Source organism: Branchiostoma floridae, chromosome 5 (genome assembly GCF_000003815.2).
Source record: "Branchiostoma floridae strain S238N-H82 chromosome 5, Bfl_VNyyK, whole genome shotgun sequence".
NCBI classification, from domain to species: domain Eukaryota; kingdom Metazoa; phylum Chordata; class Leptocardii; order Amphioxiformes; family Branchiostomatidae; genus Branchiostoma; species Branchiostoma floridae.
The window spans coordinates 13,997,921-14,018,786 of record NC_049983.1 but is presented as its reverse complement, the minus strand read 5'-3'; the positions used below and the strand labels follow the sequence as shown (position 1 = coordinate 14,018,786).

Sequence of the window (20,866 nt, the reverse complement as noted above, 5' to 3'; positions counted from 1 at the left end):
GGGTCAGCCTGGACAGACATGGGTCTGCCCCTCCCCTATGATGTTCCCCGCTCCCATGTACCCGGGGGTGTATCCGCCAACCAGCATGGCCAGCTCTGGTGGCAGACGCATCAGCGGGATCCCAGTCATGACCCCATACCAGCCGCTCTCTCCCCACACCTCGTCTGACGAATCCCCCACAACGACCCCCAGGGAGGAACAGCACCAGCACCCCAATCCCAGCTCCCACATGCGAAACCATCACCAGGTGGCGTCAAACGATCCCCTCAACCTGAGCACGAGAAACGTCGCCTGTCCAGAAGGCATGTCCAGGTCTCCGGACCTCCCCCACACTGTGTACAGACATAGCCACAACTGGCAGAATGTCAGTCCCCAACATGGCCACGCTATGTCCCCTTAAATTAAGGTCAAAACACACAGCTCTATTGTACAACATTGTGTGTTGTTCAAGTCATTATGTTTCATGGGAAAGTTTTGTATACTTTGTGGTGTTAAGTACCAGGATTTAGCATAATGGGAAAGATTTAGATATATATGTAGATAGTGCAGTCAGGACATGCTTTGCTCTGGTTAAGACACTGTGGATTCCTCCTGCCATTGTCAAGCAGCTATATTATATATGGTTCTATTGAGCAGTGTTACCTGTGAAGACAAAGTGAATTCTGTATGGAATGTTATGTTACACCAGAAAGAAAATGGAATTCCTTTTCCAAGGACTTCCATACTATTGACTTCATAACAGAAAGAATACAAATTACTATTAATCAGGATTTTCTATCTATAGTAAAACTTTTTGTATATGATATTTGACAAGAAGATTTGTAGTACAGACTGCAGCAGATTGCTGCAGCTTGACATGCCCTAAAAGTTTAGAGGTGTATTACTAATGATTTGGACAGTTTTGTACTAACATACATTGTTGTTCATATGACAAAACTTACAAGCCAGGCACAGTAGACTTCATTTATCTGTCATCCTTTATTTCTATATGTTTGGCTTTTGAACCTGTCAACCCTCAAATACTAAGGTTGAGCAACGGGTGACTGTTGTCTGGTGCCAATGCTGTGTTAGGTTTTTCTCTTTTATTTCTTAATGGAAACTAGCATTAAGAGAAGCAAACGATGTTCTGGTAGAGTTTCATATTTTCTGTGGTAAGTGGATCAATTTTGGAAAAAGCCCCAAAGAGCCGTATAAAAATGAAGGGAAGAGAGGTTATTACTTGGAAATTAATGTTGCCTTTTGTGTTGGGCAAAGCATTTCTACAGGTGCGAAAACTCGGCTTTATGCAGTGATGCACTGCTTGCAATGTTCTTGAACTTTATACTTGCCTATGTTGTTCCAAGACCAAATTGATTTGTATAATACATTTTGTTTATGTTAAACGGTATGAACATGAATATGTAACGCAGTAGAATGAATGCTTGTGCTTCATACACTTGGCATATTTTATGTTTAATGATTTCTGAGCCAGGAAGATAATTCCAAGCTTGTTACTTGATCATTCTACCTTGTTGATGATCCATTGACATGTTTTTTTTTTAAATGTTAACATTCATGTTAATATCATGTATCTGTTATAGGTCTTAAAATCTTATGCTTTAAAGTTTCTATATGATGGCAGTGGAAAGAAAAATGCAGTGTTCTGTTAAGTAGAAATTTGAAGTGCATTGGTGAATATTTTAATGTTATGTTATAACAGAAAGATATGATAAGAAAAAAAATGCCAATCTAAGATTGAGGATTTTATCTCACAATCCCAGATTGGTGTTAGAAAAATTATAAAAAGATGAAAAAGGCCTTGTTATATGTTCCAATATTCAAGAAATTTAAAACAATGATATGATGTTGTCAAAGATACTTATAAAGTGTACCATCAGTAGATGTTGCACAGTAGACGTTTCGCAGGAACGTCTACGGATGAGATCTATTCTCTTTATGTGTTGTACAGATCTGTGGATGCTCACTATTTTTGAGAACAGTTGATACTATTTTCAATGAATAAATGGGAAGATTATAATTATGCGAACATGATGTTTTTGTTGTCGTATGTTGCAAAGTATAGCTAGTAATAGCTGCATCTCTAACTGATCGAAAAATGTTTCTCAAATCAATTCATTATTAATCAGGCCGACAAAAGATTAACTCCCTATAATTCCCCCAGATGCCAGATCACAACATGAGAAAAAATACAGGAATTCAAAATTCATTAATTTAAAATGAGATGTGCAATGCAGCAGTCCTAAAGTTTATACACGTTAGATATTTAGGAGTTCAATTCAATTTGAGAAGGCCTCTGCAACAATGATTTTTTTAATGTGGCAGTATCATTGCACCAGGTAGAATCATGAGTTGGTATTATCAAGGAGCTTTTATCAGACTGATAAAAGCTCCTTGGTATTATCAATATACATGTATATGGAAATATGGCAAATTGGACATGAAGAGTTGATACATGCGTTTAGTTCTGTAGCACAATATGTACCATGAACAACTTAACCAAGAAAATCATGAGAAAAGAAACCAACAACAGTGGTGCACAGTTTTGCTTTTTATACAAATGGACAATGCAAACGCAGATGACTGCCCTTATATAAACCTATCCCTTCTTCATTGGTACAGAAGTCATTGCAAAATTCTATCTGAACGTCTTACATTCAATGCACAGTTTAATAATTACTACATATCTACTGCCACAACAAAACTTCTTACAAGATACATTGTCAAACAGTTTCTTCTGTATGTTAATGACAAGTTTTCACTTCTGTACAGTATGTTTTGTCTGTTTTTTTTCCCTCAATACTTGCATTTCAACAAAGAGATGATCCTCAAGTGGCATGGAAACTATTCTGTGATATTCCCTTTCTTGACTTCAATTTCAAAATATAATATCATACATGTAGTTACACATTTGCAAAAACTAGTCGATGTGGGAATGCTGCATATTTCAAGAATATATCAACTGATAAAATGATGAAACATCAGCAACTGAAACAATACCAATGGTGTTTACAACTTAGCTACAAGGCTAACCACATGCTTATGCCTATCTTGTTGTAGGAAGGACATCCCATTTGTAATAGCTACAGCATACAGGTCATAAAATATACCACAGATCTACTGAATGGAATTATTTGCAGTTTGGCAATTTGTACTGTGGCACATGAATCTAAAGTACAGTCAGTAACACTTCTTCCTGTTGTCAGAGCCAATAAAGTTTTTTTTTATCAATCACTGAAACCAGCATCAATGCTGGTAGGGCAAAACAGTGAATAAAATAAAAATTTAAAAAAATTGTGATGGGCGTATGACGAGATGACGTCATACGTGGGAATTGTGGGCAAACCACGTGATGACCACTGCGAGATCTGGCGAGAACTAGAGAGAGAACCCCAGATCTCGAACAAACTGAGAGAACCAGGACGTCCCAGAACCAGCTCTTCGCCCATCACCGTCTCTTACGCGCCATTTTGAACAACCACCGAACATCTCCCCCCTTTGAATACTCCCAAATTATATACTAACAAAATAAAAATTTTTAAAAATTGTCCAAATATGGGACTTAATATATTCAAGTCTCACTGAAAAATTATCAGTTCATGATCATCATTTCCTACAGTACTTGGTAATGATGAAGATTCCACTACTACCTCGCATTCTGATACTGTATTTCTAACAACATTGGTCAACTAACCTCATCACTTATCCTCCCCTATCCTGATTCCTATCTCTATATACCCATATGTACAACCCTTCTCCCCTTCCAACCCCTTAAAGTCTTGACTAACTTTGTCAAGTGTAACACTCTTAACTCACACAACCAGGAGCATGCATCCATGGCAACAGTTGCCTAGGCAACCTCAACATGTCTGGTGTGCGAGCAAAATGGAAGACGTTGATTTTGTTGCCCCACAGAAGCGGGTAGGTTAGCGAGTTAATATTAACCAGAACCTTGTGGTCATACCTACAGATCTTAGCTTTCTAATTCTTAACATCAACTGGAAACCAGTTTCATCACAAGCAATATCTTATATAAGGAACCAATTACAAGTTGGTTAGTAAGTTAATATTAACACTAACATTGGTTAATACTTTGTTTCTGTGGATTTACCACCAAAGTTGACCAACTCTTCTATCTCTTGAAATGTTCCAATCATGGTGTTAGTTCATCCACTATAGACTGAGATATAATATCCTTACATAGCCTTACACATCAAGTAAGCTCCATGATTTAACTGCATCAAGAATATGGACAATCACATTCATTCTTTTCCTATTACAATATTGCTCCTCTTATTGCTCTCTGATATACATGTTTCTTTCAAATACTCTTTTAGTACATCATGCTATTTCTGAACCAAGTGTTTCACGTAGGGGACATCTTTTGACCTTTGATGTCATTATCATCATCATACATGAACATGCATGTATACTCTTTGTCTAGGTATAGGAACACAATTAGAAACATTTTTGTCTGATTAAAGATTGAAAACTGGAGGTCAAAAATATGACTTTTGACACGTCTGACTTCCTTATCCCATTTCTTCCTCCACACTGGTGACCTCTGAGGTCAGAGGTTGCTCAGGTGGAGGCATGTTGACCTCTGGGTCATAGGTCCACTTGGGGTACACACGTTTGTACAGGTTCATCAGCACAGTGTCCTGGGACTTCAACTGGCCGTCAAAAAAGCACTTCATGTGCCCATGAGTACCTAGAAAAAACGGGATCAAAAGTAAAGTCAAGGAAAAAGGTACAGTAGGTGAACTCAGCATGATACACAGCATGATGCTTGTTCATTTTTCATTAGTACTTGGCCATGGCTTGTGTTTATAACCATGCAGACTATGTCTCCCCTACTCTTATCATTAAGCATGTTGGGTTCTCTCTATTATAAAATAAGATCTGTAATGTTACTCACCAATAGGCTCTTTGATATGCCCTCTTCTTCCCCACTTGGTCCTCAACTCCACTGGCTTAAACCACATGATATCCTCTGGGAAGCAGAAGAAGAAACATGTACAGACATTTACAAACAGAGGACATAAAGGAAAGAGTGCCATATAGAGTAGAAGTGACAGCATTTGTACCAGTAGCTTCAAGAAAAAAATCTTTTACCCATAAACTAAAGTGCAGTTTGAATTTCCTGTTCCTTTTAACTGTGTCATCATGGCAGAAAAATAATTGACTTGTCATTTAATAAAAAATTGCCATTACCTTTCATCCATCTAAAACAGTACACTACTAGTGCCTAACACACAAACTCTGCACGGAAGTTGATGATAAACTTCATGTAGTTTTGATGTTGATTGTGAAACTTACCTCTGTTGAAGAACATGTATCTAACCACTGCCAGCCTCCTGTTGATCTTGAAGGGATGGCCGCTCAGTACGATCCGCTTGGCGACCACACGGTCTGGGTTAACACTCAGGAGGGAACCTGTCGCCACCAGAGACTGGGAACCTTCAACAGGTCAGGACATGTCATAACACTGGGTGTTAGAACTTCAACTTCAACATACATGTACAATATACTATCTTTGGACAAGAGTGTTGCTTTATCGGAAATGCTTTACAACACTGCACAGCTAGGGTTGTCACAAGATTCTAGCCAGCATTCAATACTTTGTCAGAGTTTTGTTCAGCTGGGATTTACCAAAGGATTGGCCATTCCATCATCTTAAGATGATAAAGAATACATTTAAACCAAACCAAATTATGCCAAAACAAGCTATGGCAGGAGTTTGCAATGGACAGATGTGAGGCGAAAAAGTATACTCTTTAGAGCTGGCATTGACCCAGAGTTGTTTTACAAATTGTAAAAAACTAAACTTCTGGGGTAGGTACAAATGCTGTCTCCAGGAAATTTGCTTGTTGGGAAAGAAAAAATATTATCCCATCCATCCTCAAAATCTAACATGAAACAGTTGAAAATCTATTTTCATAAGCTTAAATTGACATGTTTAATGAGGAAAATCAACAACATGGGCTCCCAAACAATGATTAGGGCAGAAATCTAAAACTGGAGACAGCCCTGTCATGATTTGTATCCAGAATACAGACGAAGTCTCCTACCATCAGGGTACTCCTTAAACATGAGGACGGAGGCAGGAGGGAACATGATGGGCGCGTACACCGTGGCAACGGACGTCCCCTCACTCCGCAGGAAACGCTCAAACTGAAACATACACAGAAAGTCTCCCTTTATCAGAGTGTAACATCAACAAGACTTTAAGTAGATTTGGTTTTGTACAGCATTGACTGGCTTTCAATGATCTGTAAGATAAGATTACTATCAAATTTAATGAGGTAAAAAGACAACAACTGTACATTACTTCTTAAGTAAACTTTCAGTCTTAAACATACTAACACAGACAAGCTTTCATTCTAAGCTTAAATGTAGTTTCTACACACTAGGTTCATATCGTTAACATGCACACATGAGCTAAGAGAATAGTTCATACCTTGTGTTTGTTGCCCAGAGTGTGTTGGGAGTAAACAGGACAGGCTGCAAACCTGCGGTAACCCACATGGAAGATCATTCTCTCCTATTGGGAACATAAAGACAGAAATAAGACAAAATAAACAAAACCCTGTGTTGTTGCCTTTCATTAGATATTGCACAGGAGAAATATCTGTAACAGCTAAAAACCTTCTTACGATTTACAACTTTATGTAGATTCCCTCATTTTAGACACATGAGTAGAACTGACAAGTTTATATTTCTCATGCGTTTTGACAAACCAACAATAGCTAAACCCATACAGTCCTACATTTTCACCATTACCAAGAAGCAAGAAGAAGCTGAACTTTTGTGTTAGACTAGATTTGTGATACTTTTATATGTATATATCTTGACTTGTTGTGACCTATACTTAGCTCGGTTGGGCAAAACTGTACAATAAAGGTCTTCTTCATTCATTCATTCATATATATTAAACATGGAAATGTACTTTCCTTGCTAAAACATAAATAACATGCCTTACCTTAGACTTGATTGGCTCTGTGTTCCCAGAATGCCTCTTGACAAGGAAGTGCACCACTGACATCTGCAGGAGATTTTAAACAGTAAGTTCAACCAAACAACTGTGCGATCAGAAAACAAATGTCATTTAACATAAACGATATAAGCAGAACCTGTAACATGTGCCCACCTTCTGTTCATGCTGCAGTAGACCATACACAACCAGGGGGTGGGAGGGGCTGTAGCTCTCTAAAACAACAATGGGGAAAGTTAAGTTTCATGGTTTTAAAACAACCCTATGCTGTACAACATGGTAATGAATTGTGTAATAAAGCTGCATTTAGCCAATTCTAAGAAATACACATTATTTCATGTAATAAAACCACAGTATGAGGCAGTTTAATAACTTCCCATCATCCAAGATTTTCATCGGAAATGTTTGGACTCACCTATGAATGTCTTTGGCACATTTGCTACATGAATAGTGATGTACCAGCCAGGCTGTGACGGACAGAGGAAAATACAGGATTGTAAAACCAAACATCCAAACAGGTCAAAAATTTTACATCTACAAAAAACATACATTTCACAACGTGAAATGCACCAAGAAGCAGTTACTCAAGCGACTGGGTATGATTTTGGAATCCAGCTGCTTGAGTAACTGCTTTTTGGTGTATCTTTTTATAATTACCTGGATGTCTAATCTACATCGACGCAATTTAAAATGATATGACATGCCCTACCATGGCAGCATCAGTGTCATCTCTGTCTGCAGTCAGGACCCGTTTGGCTGTCCGCTTAAAGCTTTCAAACTGGAAAATCCTGGCGAAGTCTAGCGGAAGGTTCTCCTTGGGGTCCCAGGGGGACGTACGGAAACTCTTCAGGCCTCTGTACCTATCAAAGTGAAAGATAAATGGTTTCTGTATTGGCGAATAGAAAAGCATCTACACTTAAAGCATACTACTGCAAACAATGTATATTTAACAGAGAAATAACTTCATACAGCAACAAAAACGACCAAAATGACTGTATGTGATAAGAGCACAGATTGGCTGAGTGGACTGTAACAAAACTGTCATACTAAATAATAGTAGACCTAAAACCTGCCTCAGTGAATGATACTGGCAAGAGCTGAAATCACAGACTCTCATAGCTAACTAAGTTACATCATGGGCAGGTGGCTTTATATTAAGACAAATGGAATGATTGCCATCAGAAGCTTTACACAATACACAATGTGATAAAGTGGTAATCATAAAACAAAAACATTTAGGCTAAATGTTTCCCATTAAGTTCTTAAAGCTTACTTCTGGAACCTGATCCTAGCTAAGGCGTCCATGGGCGTGTCCACCTCATCTGGGAACATCTGGTCCTGCCGCTCGTCCTTGTACTTCTGCAGCATCTCCTCCTCCTCCTCAGCATCAAACCCTGCATCGTACTTGGCATCTCTGTCTTCTCCAGCCAGGCTCATCTGGTACAGCATTACAGTCATGGTGTCAAATGTGTCAATGGGAATCACAAACACTAACACATCCAGAGCTTCTACCAGTTTTTGTTGCTATCGACAGCATTTGTTGATGGCATTCGCCTTAACACATTTAAATTTACAACAGTTTTCTAAGGCATCAAATAATGTAAGCAGTAATATCATGGACAGTCAAAACTCAGACCAAGAAGACCACTCAAGAGACCAATGAAATCTGCTCTATATATGTGGGCAGGTGGATTCTTAATGCTCCTGTGAATGGGAAGAATTATCTATGGGGCAACCAAAGAGTTGTCACATTGGCCAGGGTATCCATAGGTAGAGGTGGTCACTTTACAGATTTGATTTTACATGTAGTTTCTGGATAGCTCAGCATTGAATGCAAAAAATGTTATGACTACAAGATACCATCATTCCTGGATTTCCTACCTACCCCCTATCCCTGTATTTTCTTTTCTCCCTCACTCACCTCCTCATAGTCCTCAGTAGCAGCAATACTCCCAGCCTCCTCTTCATCTTCCTCTTCTTCCACAGCCTCCATCATGGCATCATCATCTGAGTCTGAGTCTGACTCCTCCTGTATAGATTTTTCATCAAAATCAAATCTCAAACTTCTTTTCCAAGTCATCTATCATATCCACAGAAAGGATAGCAGAAACTATACAAGCTGAAAGAATCATAAAGCGATCATTAACAAGCATGGGAATACATAGATCAAAGTAGACCTGAAACCTGCCTCAGGAAATGATACTGGCAAGAGTTGAAATCACAAACTCTCATAGCTAACTAAGTTACATCATGGGCAGGTGTAAAATGTTTGTGTGAACACGAATAAAAACTTGATATCTTATCGACTGATAATTGTACTTGAGATACCATAAATGCTGTTATCATAACAAGATGAGATGTCCCTTCATACATGACCCTACCTCTGCATTGTCTCCCTCATCTTCACTATCCACAATCCAGGCAGCCTGGTAGTCTGAGGTTCCCTTGGGAACTTTCTTCACCGTCTTGATCTTCTCTTTCAAGGCAGCTGTAGGGTTCAAGGTCAACAAGTTACAGGGAACGTGGGATCTCATGTACAAGTGCAAGGCAGATCAAATTCATGTAGACCAGAAAGCTGCCTCAGGTAATGATACTGGCAAGAGCTGAAATCACAGACTCTCATAGCTAACTAAGTTACATCATGGGCAGGTGTGGAGTGGAATGTTAACATGAAGCTGATAAACAAGGATGGGATGAGAGGATGAAAGTAAAAAAAGATGGACTGATACTAAGGAAGAAAAAGAAAGAAAGAATGGTACAAAGCTAGAGAAAAAGAAGGAAAGGAGAAAAGAAAGAAAGAAGGAAAGAGATACTAAAGAAATGGAAGATGGCGCAGCCGTACCCTCAGCTTCCCTGATCTCCTCCTCTGTGGGCCATGTCTGTTCCCCCTCCATGGGGTCAGGCACCACCTCAGCCTGCAGGGACTCCTGTCTGCTGGGGTCAGCCCTGGCGAGGACCTGCACATCCTGCTCCATACATGTGGAGGATGGGGACTCTGTGTCCTACAGTAGGCATGGAAAACATTTGGTTTTACCATAAACAAAATACTAAAGTAACTGTAAATAAACATGTCACCAATAAAAGAGAGGTGTTTTCTATAAATGGCTGTCTAAAGACACCAAAGCAAGAAAAAAACATTTTTCCATGAGTTAAACCATTCCACAGTGATTTGTACAGTTAATCTTGTTGACGAACTGCAGCACTCTAGAACTGGCTCTTACAGTACTGATAGCAGTAATGTTGTAGCCTGAGTACCGTCCTCCGCAGTGGTCACTGGGTCAGTCCTTTCGCTTGCTAACTCTGTGGTTACCCAGGCCTCAAAATTACCTTTTTTCCCTACTGTCCCAGCATTGTCCCAAAAATAAATTTCAACTGTCCCGAAGTGAGGATGGACTGTCCCAACCCTATTTTCAGAAATTATGTATTACAACAACTGTAAGTCAGAGTACGCACACCTGACAACCGCGAGGCAGGCTTTTAGCTAGGAATTTTTTTTAGGGTGTACATCTGTAATGTGTTGTACTCTCCGCACTCAGCGGCGGAGCCGCGCAACGAGCGCCGAAGGCACGAGCATTGTAGGGGGGTCCGGGGGTATCCTCCCCCGGTAAATTTTGAAATTTAAAGCCTCTGAAATGCTATTTCCTGCATTTTGAAGTAGAATATAGCCAAATTTTTGTCTTTGCTGCAACACTACTTTTGTCCTGAGAATGGGAGGTATGTGTTCTTGATTTGAGGTGGGTATGGCTTAAAGAATACATGAGGTAATTTTCAAGTAATATAACACTGATTCCTTACAATATAATGTTTCATGAGTTAATACATACAATCAGGGAGAGTAAATTAACCTTACTCCTAAAGGTGAAACTTGACTGTTACATATATAACAACAGCAAGCTAAAGAAGTCTACAAGAAAATCTGCAAACCAACAGAGGAGAAAGTGTAGCCAGGACTGCCAGGTACATCTTATATTTCTTTTGTGTATCTACCCTGTTAAGAACATAGCTGAAAATAAATGCACTGAAAAGTTACTTGTAGCCTGTAACATCACTGTTTTAACTTTACACAGTACAGAAAAATGTGTACAAACATTTAATTCATTGAAAATATATAGCAGAAAAGATGTGTTCCAAGGGCAAATTAAGCGAAATTTTCTCAACAAACAACATCCATTTATCAATATTTTAGAAATAAAGACTGCAACAAAAGTACTATCTCAAGTTACCGTGAAAAAATCGCGACCTCCGTTCAACATTTTCTAAGAATTCAATGCCGACACCGCCCCCCTCCCCAGTATGTCATCGTCACATTAGCTGTTGTTTTTCCCACATTCCACTGACAAACAAGCAAAAAAAACCTCCAAAACAATCCTATACATGTACTTATCACCAATGACTTCAGGCATTCGACGAGTTTTCGTAAACAAATCAAAGTTTTTACGCTTTCCTGCGTGATTTTTCCCGCAAAAACAGCGGGGATATCAGATATTCCACCAATAATGGCGCCTGGGCGTGCTATGTCACGCCGAAATGGCCAATCGGGTGCGACTCTCGCAATTCGCGAGATGTGAGTGAGTGCGAGATTGCGCGAGACTTGAGGTAGAATCACCCAAAATGGCGGCTCGGTGCGTCCGGAATCGGCGAATTTTGAACTTTGAGCGAAGTTTCCGGGGGAAAATAAGGGCGTACCAAAGGCGTATATCCAAAAAACAGGGCGTACATTTTGCGATTTTTTTAGCGAAGGCCGTATATTGTACGGCTGTACGCATTGCTAGCTAAAAGCCTGCCGCGGGGAGATCGGACATAATGTCCGATGTTGATTCGTTGATTATTTTCCTATTGTCCCAAAAGTGTCCCAAAAAGATTTTTCAGTTGTCCCGGCCTAAATTTTAGTGGCCCCGGGACATCGGGACATAGTTAACTTCGAGCCCTGTTACCAAGTAAAGGATTGAGCCAGCAGTCACTATGGAGGATGGCCCTCAGGCTAGTAATGTTGTCTATTCATACATCAGTGTATAATGTACACACACCGCTGGTTGCTACATCTGAGCCAACACCTATCTGTATGTACCATGGCATCTTTTTGCTTCTTCTTGTCTGTCTGTTTCTGCAAGGGGTGAGGGTCAGGGGTAAGGTCAATCTGGGTCATCTGGAAGTCACCATAACCAGGAAGATGGACCAGTCCATTCACAGAGAGGGGGCAGCCTCTCAAGTAGCCTGTCAGCTTCAGTGTCCCATGTGTAGGGGACTGTAGAGGGGAACAAATGTATAAAAAAAATTATTTTTATTTTTTAAAGTAACCATGTATGTCAACATATACATATAGAATCTTTTGCAAGACTTCTGTTAGTTCTCTAATATATATAATTTCAACAGATTCTAATTGGATGGCCAAGTGGGTTTCGTCTTGTATTCGATACTAGTAGGTATGGAGTTTGATCCCCGGCCTAGTCACATCAAAGACTTTAAAAATTGTACATGCTGCTTTGTCTGCTTAGCACTCAGCACTAATGAGGAAGAGTATGTTAAACACACATCACTACCAGTGGACTAGGCCCCTGCCGTAGTGGCTTGCACAAATGCGTGGCCCAAGGTCACAGAAATGGAGATGGGCGCCACCCCTAAGTATCTGTTACAAATGGACTGTCAACTTTTAACTAGATGGTTAGCTGAAGCCATAGCAATTACACTACATTCTGAAGCTTTTTCTTGATTATTACTGTGTAGTTATATACTATTTTTTCCACTCCAGCATACCTCCTCTTCCTCTTGGTAACTGACATTCTGAGCCAGCAGGTACGGCCGGTGGTCACGCAGCTTCAGTCTACGCTGCTTCTGATTGGTCACATGTCTCAGTACCAAAGCTGCATCCTGGCAAGCCAAAGTTGTGAAAGATCAGATGAAAAACTCCTATCTGTACACCAGTCAGGTCTGGTTGTTTCCATTCTACAAAGTCAAATTCAACATCTTTGTATGTACTACATTATATTAGCCTCAAGACTGTGTTTCTGAAAATAACATTTGGCCTCATTCTGAATAATATATGTGTAAAATCTTGATTTGATTTGCTTTTTCCTTCATTTCTTCGTTACCTTACCTGTTGAGAATCTAGTGTGTGAACTTTTTCGTCAGGAAATCTTCTCTCCATGGCCTTGTTAACACTTCTCTTAGCATCATTTCTCTTCTTCACAGGCAAGTTATTAATTCCCTGTGGAGTAACACACAAGTATGTAAACAAAACTTCTCTATATCTATCGCAATGGTAAGAAAATACCTAAGTTGCAATATCACACAATGTTATCCTTTGGTATCTTATGGTACTGCCTTACATTACAGAGTTCTAAAAGTGTCCTAAGTACAGCATTAAATGGTATCGTATGACAAATGTTAAGCAAACTATAATGAATTGGGGTCATCATTCTTAAAAAAACTGAGGGTACTATAGTATATGTATGCATTCTTGGACACTGTGCATATGTCAAACAACATTTAGATGTATTGTTAGGAAAAGCTGTTATAGATCCTTGTTGGACTGTTCTGTCACAGCCTGCTCGAAAAGCCTATGACGAATGTGACTGTGCTTTTATGCTTTTTTTAAAGAGGCTACAAACAGACCCGTGTGACTAAGACAGGTGTAGGGAGTCCTTGTGCAAACAGGCAGGTCAGACAGTGCTCCCCTAACTCATCAGTTGCTCGGGTCGGGGAGAGAAGTAACAACAGGGTATCAGCAGCCTGTGGGCAACAAAACAGAAATGTCTTATTAGTCTCAGACTGTCCTCTTGGGATGAGAAGACATATTTAGTTTCGTTGTTTAGTTTGAGAGAAACTTATCATCTCTAAATATCTTACCTGTCTCGCTTTTTCTTTAGAACATGTATAGAAACATTTTCCTCTATAAAGGTATATCTAAGCTTCTCCTTGCTGCCTAACCCTATAACGCATGGAAAACTGGTAGCCAAACAGCTACCTTGATGATACCTTGATGATGTCTAGGTGAAGTAGGCTGCGCCTGTGTAGTCACCCTCCTGACGATCGTGGTATCTCTTCTTACTCCAACATAAGTCCAACCTCGTTTTAAACGCGTTAACAGACTCTGCCTCTACGACCTCAGCCGGCAGCGAGTTCCAATTTTGTACTACTCGAACCGCAAACGACTGGCGACGTACCAAGGACTTTGCCAGTGGCACCGTAAGTTTGAAGCGATGCCCTCTAGTTGATTGATGTTGACTCTCGGTGAAGAAACTCTGTGCACTAACCCTCTCCCTTCCCGTGAGGAACTTAAAGACTTGTATCATATCCCCTCTGGCTCTTCTATAGTGGAGTGATGGTAGCTTCAAACTCTCCAGCCTAACACTATACGGAAAGGACTTGAGTGTTGGGACCAGCCTTGTTGCTCTACGTTGTACTTTTTCCACAGTGTTCTGGTCGACTTTGAAATGCGGCCCCCAAACAGCGTTCGCATACTCTAAATGGGGGCGAACCATCGATTTGTAGAGGAGGGGCACTGTTACTTCATCCAAGTTACTGAAGGTTCTTTTTACCAAGCCTAATATTTGGTTTGCCTTTTGCGCTGAGACTGTGGTGTTAACGTGGAACTTTAACTGCTCGTCGACAGACACCCCGAGGTCTTTCTCGACTTTGGTTTCTTCCAGAATTAGCCCACCCAGTCTGTACTCTGCTCTTTGGTTGCCTCTTCCCAAGTGGAGTACTTTGCATTTCCCAGCGTTGAAGGGGAGTTGCCACACCTCCGACCACTTTTCCACAGCTTGGAGGTCACGCTGAAGCGCTTCCTGATCCTCCTTGCATAGGATCGGTCTGTAGATTTTGCTATCGTCAGCAAAGATCTTCACTGCACTGGTCACAACCTCCGGCAGGTCGTTTATAAAAACAACAAATAACGTAGGACCCAGAACACTTCCCTGCGGGATTCCACTCTTGACGTTACGCCAGGAGGAGTGCGCTCCATTGATAACTACTTTCTGCCTCCTGTTGCTGAGAAAGTCCTGTATCCACTTAAGTGTATGGCCCCTTATCCCATATGAGTGCAGCTTGACGAGTAACCTCTTGTGGGGAACTGAATCAAAAGCTTTTTTGAAGTCTAAGTAGATGCTGTCCACTGGTTCCCCCCTCTCTAGACACTGTGACCAATCGTTCATGACTACCAGTAGCTGAGTGGTACAAGATCTTTTGGGTACGAACCCATGTTGAGCGTCTGTAAATAACTCGTTTGCCATAAGATGGTCGACGAGTGCATCTCTAATGATGGACTCAAGTGTCTTGACAACCACGGAGGTTAAGCTTACAGGTCTGTAGTTTCCTGGGTCTTGTCTGCTACCCTTCTTGTGGATCGGAGTTATATGTGCTGTCTTCCAGTCGGCTGGTACGCATCCCGCCTCCAGCGACTTCTTGAAAATAACTGATACTGGGTACGACAGCTCACTTGCGAGTTCCTTCAGAAGTCTTGAGTGAAGACCGTCTGGTCCAGCTGACTTTGTTGGGTTGAGTTCTGATAACTTCCTTTCTACAGTTTCCCTACTTATCTCGAAATTGTCAAGAACTGAAGTCACTGTTTTGGCGTTAGCTCTGGGTATGCTAGATGTATTCTCGTCCGTGAATACACTAGCAAAGAAGTTGTTCAGGACCTCCGCTTTGTCTAAGTCTGTCAGTGCCATTGAACCATCTGGTTTGACCAGACTACCTATTTTGGGCCTTGTACTGAGACGGGACTTCGTGTACCTCCAGAAGTTTTTGGGATTGTCCTTAAGATCCCTCACCAGCCTGTGCTCGTATTCACTGCACAGCTGTCGTGTTAGACTTCTAAGTGAGTTTCTTACTGCTGCATACCTTCTGAAGTCTGCAAGACTACCAGAGCTTTTCCATTTTGACCACATCTTCCTTTTCTTGTTTTTTACTTCCATTGCTTGCTTGTTCAAGTAAAGCTTATTAGGTCTTTGGACTCCTCTAGTCAATGGGATACACTCATCCACCACCTTATTGAGTAGTTCGCAGAACCTTGTCCATGCCTGAGAGACCTCCATGTGACTTATCTCAGTATCCCAGTCAATCCCACCCAGGTCCTCTTTGGCCTTCTGGTAATTGCCCTTGTTATAATTACGCCTTGCCTCCGGTCTAGGAGGTTTCTCCCTACTGCAGTTTATGACGAAGTTCAGACAGCAGTGGTCACCTTTCCCTAGCCCTGGCAGGTACTGCAGTTCCCCAACTGTATGCTGTTCATTTGTGATGATTAAGTCAAGTACGGATGGGGTCTGGTTGACCCTGTGTCGGGTGGGTTCTTCAACATGCTGGGTTAGAAAATTGTCATCAAGACAATCCAGGAAATGCTGGCAATGGGGGTGTGCGCCATCAACTGTAGTCCTCCCTTCCCAGTCAATTTCCTTTAGATTAAAGTCTCCCATTATTACCATGTGCTTAGCCTTCTCTTTACAAACATTTGACAAAAGTTCACATAATCTGGTCGTACTGTCTGTTGGATCAGAGGTTGGGCTTCTATATATACACCCCACAATGAGTGATTCTTTGTTGCCTAGTTCACATTTCAGAAATAACTGCTCATGAAATCCGGCTGCACTAAAGTCCAGTTCCTGTACACTCAAGTTCAGTGACTTCTTTACAAAAATGACAATACCCCTTGTGCCACTCTTCCCAAGGTTTCTTTCATCCGGGTTGAAGTTTGTAAAGGCCTCGTAGCCTTCCATATCTAGTGTACATATCTTTAACGGATTTATCTGTGCCTTGGGGATAACCTCGGTCAGGGCGATCAAGTCCACTGGATCGCTGGCCACCATGAACCTGAGTTCCTCCCTCTTGTTTGGGAATTGGTCTGTGTTGGTGTACAGCACTTTTAATGGACCTGCTTTACTTTTCCACGGTTGTCCCCCGCCATGTGCGTTATTTCCTATGTCATCATGTGTATTATCACTATTGCCATCATGTGTGTTATCTTGTTTGTCGTCATGTGTGATATTCAGCCCAACCTCTTCACGTTGTCACATAAGATGCGTGTTGTTACCCCCTATGTGGTTGGTTTTACTCTGACGTCGTTCTTCCCGCTGTCTCCGACTTGTTTCTCTTTCTTTGCGTGACAAGTCAGGTGCTATGAAGATGTTGGAATATTGTTCACTGTGGTTCAGGAGCTTGGCTTCCTTTAACAGATGGTATCTATCTGATGTATCATACAATGTAACCAGTAGTAGACGATTTTTGCCTGGGCTTATGCTTCCAAGCCTGGTTGTCTTCCTAATAGATAAGTTTTCAATACCCAGCTCTCTGGCAATGCTCTGTGTGAACTCTCTGTCATGTGTAAGTCTATCTTCACGGTTACTTCATTGCGCTAAAGATTAACTTTTCAACTAGTGAGGCAATACTGGCACTGAAATGTATTGGACATGTGATAAGCAGCAAAGAAGAGTTAGTGACAGCTGTTGTTGTAAAATCACCATTTCCTCTTTTTTTTCTGAATTTATTGCGTTTCATCATAAAAACATCTCCATATGGTATCATGGAAGACCAACATCTTTATATCTTTACAAAGGAAATAATGCTAATATTATCTGCATATTTTTCAAAAAACTGTACTCAGGCTAAGCACAAAGAGTTCAGCTTGAATTGAAATCCAACCTTAGCAGCATCCAGTATTGCTCCAATGTTGTTCCTGGGGGGAGTGAGGAAGGTGAATCTGTGTTTATGTCGTGGTACGGACATGTTGACAATCTTGTTGTCTTGTGTTGTGTACACCACTGCTGTGTCATCACACCCCAGCAGCTCTGTTAACGCCTCCTCAGAACTCACATCATCACACAGGGGGACAATCACCTGGATGGATGGATAGACAGAAAACTCAAATTACAGCCTTGCAAACTGTTCAAAACATTCATTTCTCTTGTGAATGAACTTACACCCCGTTTCCACTGAATGCGAAACTGGGAACCAACAAATTAAATTGGTGTACCCTAATGGTCAAAATAGCTATTTTTCATGAGCATACCTTGTTTCATAGTGGTATACACTTACCACAGTATGTGGTGGCCCTGTGGCTCCTCCCAGAGTTCTTTTCTGCATGAATACCTCTTCCCTACTTTTCTGACGCTTTTGCATTGCCTGCAATGGGTAAGGAAAAATAAAGCACAAAACAATGCATCAAAAACAGTAAACAATAACAAAATTTCTGCTAACTCTCCACATGCTGGATATTACTAGTATGTCATGCAGAGATTCTTTATTGGTTACAACTTGTGATAGAAATATGAATATGATACAACCTTTGCAGAGGGGTGAATATACAATATTACGTGGCAATTCTGCAGAGGAGGTCCTGATGACAACATGCTGAATTCAGAAGGCCCTACATTACTTAGTATTATACTAAATTAAAAGAAGGCCAAAAAAAAATTGGTCACTTACTCACTGCAGTAGGAATTATATGAATAAGACGGCTTTCCATACGAACTCCGAGAAATCAAAATAGCTTGCTTTACCTTGTAGAAAAGTGGCATGCAAACCCCCATTTGTACTATGTGCCACAGTAGCTACACCAAAATAACTGTTCTATTGATGTACTAGTAAGTTGATTTCAGGTACTGAAACTCACATGATGTCTCTTGTCTGCCTTGGTCTTCTCCCGTTTCACTCTTTTTGTCCCTGCCTTTACTGGTACACGACCTGCAAGTACAGAAAAGTCAGCATTAAGTAGTAATTGCATTTCCTGGTTATACTTATAGAAGATGTATACAGCTAGACTGACATATGATTAGTGTCATTAAAAATGACTGGTATCATGTATATGGAAGTTATTTCGGAATGGTGCATAGGGCATTATCCAACTGCCCTTGTGCCACACAATCACACTAGTTGGGTGATAGTATCCGTGTTCATACTCATTCCCAAATGCTGGGTACTTCGTAATAAAAATGCAGAAAATATTGGATTAAAAATTGATATTTTATATTAGCAGATGAAATTACTGGTTAATATGTAAATCAATATTTTGCCAAACGCCTGCTTTTTGCCTACTGCTATCACTGTGACATCATCACAATCGCTCGTATCTTCTTCTTCCACATACGTGTCAACTTCATTTGGCTGGAGGCTCTGACGCGGATTTGGGTCATGGTTACTTTGGTTAAAGACGAGGTGGTCGCTTTTTGTTTTGTTTTGATGTGGTGGCCCTTTACGTTTGTGTAGAGAGGGAGGGAGAGGATACTGTATACTGTAAATGCATTTAAGTTCGTGGGGATTTAATTTCGCGGAAGTGGGAAAAAGAACTTTTTGCTGCGCTTGTAGGCTCGCGGAAGCACCATGCACTGTAGTCTCTTACTGCCATGGAAAAACGTTTGCAGTGGTTTTAATTTCGCAGTAACTGTTAAGTGGTTTTAAGTTCGCAGCGAAAAACCGCGAACATTAAACCACCACGAAAGTTTCTGCATTTACAGTATACATATACTGGGGATCAACAACACACTGCAGTGCTTCTAATCAAGCTCAAAGAGAGCCAATCTTATGAGGTTACCCTCAACGTTTATTGATTTCTTTTACTAACAAAAAAGTGTGAAGGTGGGGCTGATAACGTTATTTATAACGTTAAAATTTCATAAGGTATGATTTGCTCTCTTCATACCACACGAGAAATCCATAATGTATTGTACTCTTAGATGTCTACTCTTCAATTGTACAAGTTACGGTTCCCCACGAGAATTTATAATTGGGTGCCATGATATTAGATGATTTGATGGATAACTATATTTTTGCTTGGCTAGACATGCCCCCCTCCCACATCCACGTGCCCGCACTTGCAGCAACACCTCCTACACTCCAACAAACGCTATCTTGTGAAAGATATTAGACTAATAGACACTTAGGGAAATTATTTTTACCTTTATACTCCTTGTCTATCTGCCCCTTGGTGCGGTGACGCCCGGTTTTGTGAGATTTGTTGTCCTGTTTCAGCGGACCGGGGCGATGTCTGTGTTCCATGGGTGCCATGATGGATTGCTCAATATTAAAACAGCGCCCTCTAACGGTTTGATTGATTACTGCAGGATCTCTCGGCTCTTGGTGCTGAAAAGTTTTATACTCTCCAAGCAGAGGTTGGTGGAAAAAATCGTGAGTTTCGTGACCTTTTCCTTTCATCCGTTTTTTATCGACCGACGTTGGTGGAAAGGTGACGATTTTTTCCACCAACCTCTGTTTGGAGAGTAGCTGAAAACGCCCTGATATGACAACTCATTTAGCATCTACAAAAATTATGTCAGCAGAATTAACTTTAACTTTTAAGCATTAGTTACTGGATAAAACTCGTATTTATGCATACATTTGGCAAGTATGTCGTTTCGTCCATCTCAATACGCTGGTGTGAAGATTCCGTTAAAAAAAAGGTGATTTCGTCACGCCTATGGCTACAGAAAAAGTAGAGGGACCTTTCCTCCATCACAATGTTACTATCATTGAAAAGGTCGACGTCTTTCGGGTAGTTTAGTAGTTGTAATCTGAAAACCGTTTTCAAGCCTTGTGTTTTCTTCTCGAGATATGAGGGTTCAAGCGCCGCCAAACTGACCATGCAAAAAGGTTAGGGTTAGGGTTAGGGTTGAGGTTAGGGTTAGGGTTAGGGTTGGGGTTGGGGTTAGGGTTAGGGTTAGGGTTGGGGTTGGGGTTGGGGTTGGGGTTGGGGTTGGGGTTAGGGTTGGGGTTAGGGTTAGGGTTAGGTTAGGGTTAAGGTTAGGGTTAGGGTTAGTCGTGGCTAAAGTGTGTTATAGTAGGTGAAACTTTGTAAATTGTATCATCAAAAATATCGTTTGGTAAGAATTTGTAATCTGAAAACCGTTTTCAAAACTGTTTTCTTCACAAGATATGAGTTTTCAACTT

General features: G+C 40.8%; 2 protein-coding genes across 2 annotated transcripts in view; one reads left to right on the top strand and one right to left on the bottom strand.

The window, feature by feature from the left end:
- LOC118416714 (hairy/enhancer-of-split related with YRPW motif protein 1-like) overlaps positions 1 to 2,026 on the top strand; it is a gene marked incomplete in the record, with an annotated part of 16,509 nt that extends 14,483 nt beyond the window's left edge. Inside the window, 1 exon segment of the mRNA XM_035821917.1 lies at positions 34 to 2,026. Coding sequence (XP_035677810.1) covers positions 34 to 400 — 367 coding nt within the window.
- Positions 2,027 to 2,535: 509 nt separating this feature from the next.
- LOC118416703 (pre-rRNA-processing protein TSR1 homolog) lies at positions 2,536 to 20,065 on the bottom strand. Its single transcript, XM_035821897.1, has 21 exons — positions 19,879 to 20,065; positions 18,597 to 18,667; positions 18,020 to 18,106; positions 17,627 to 17,821; positions 13,604 to 13,720; positions 13,086 to 13,196; positions 12,746 to 12,859; positions 12,060 to 12,236; positions 9,834 to 9,993; positions 9,373 to 9,479; positions 8,913 to 9,020; positions 8,265 to 8,428; positions 7,701 to 7,851; positions 7,407 to 7,458; positions 7,148 to 7,206; positions 6,980 to 7,042; positions 6,458 to 6,541; positions 6,069 to 6,171; positions 5,317 to 5,457; positions 4,916 to 4,990; positions 2,536 to 4,708 (listed from the first exon to the last, which is right to left on the bottom strand). Exons 1-21 carry the CDS (start codon positions 19,985 to 19,987, stop codon positions 4,530 to 4,532), a joined length of 2,427 nt encoding a protein of 808 aa, XP_035677790.1. The 5' UTR covers positions 19,988 to 20,065; the 3' UTR covers positions 2,536 to 4,529.
- Positions 20,066 to 20,866: the final 801 nt, after the last annotated feature.

Excerpts from the sequence above, each read along its gene's own strand:
- LOC118416703 (XM_035821897.1), bottom strand. The coding sequence starts at position 19,987 with ATGGCACCCATGGAACACAGACATCGCCCCGGTCCGCTGAAACAGGAC. Across the intron at positions 7,459-7,700 it reads ATGACACTGATGCTGCCATG|CCTGGCTGGTACATCACTAT; the intron begins GTAGGGCATGTC and ends TGTCCGTCACAG. Across the intron at positions 7,207-7,406 it reads TGTGCCAAAGACATTCATAG|AGAGCTACAGCCCCTCCCAC; the intron begins GTGAGTCCAAAC and ends TTGTTGTTTTAG.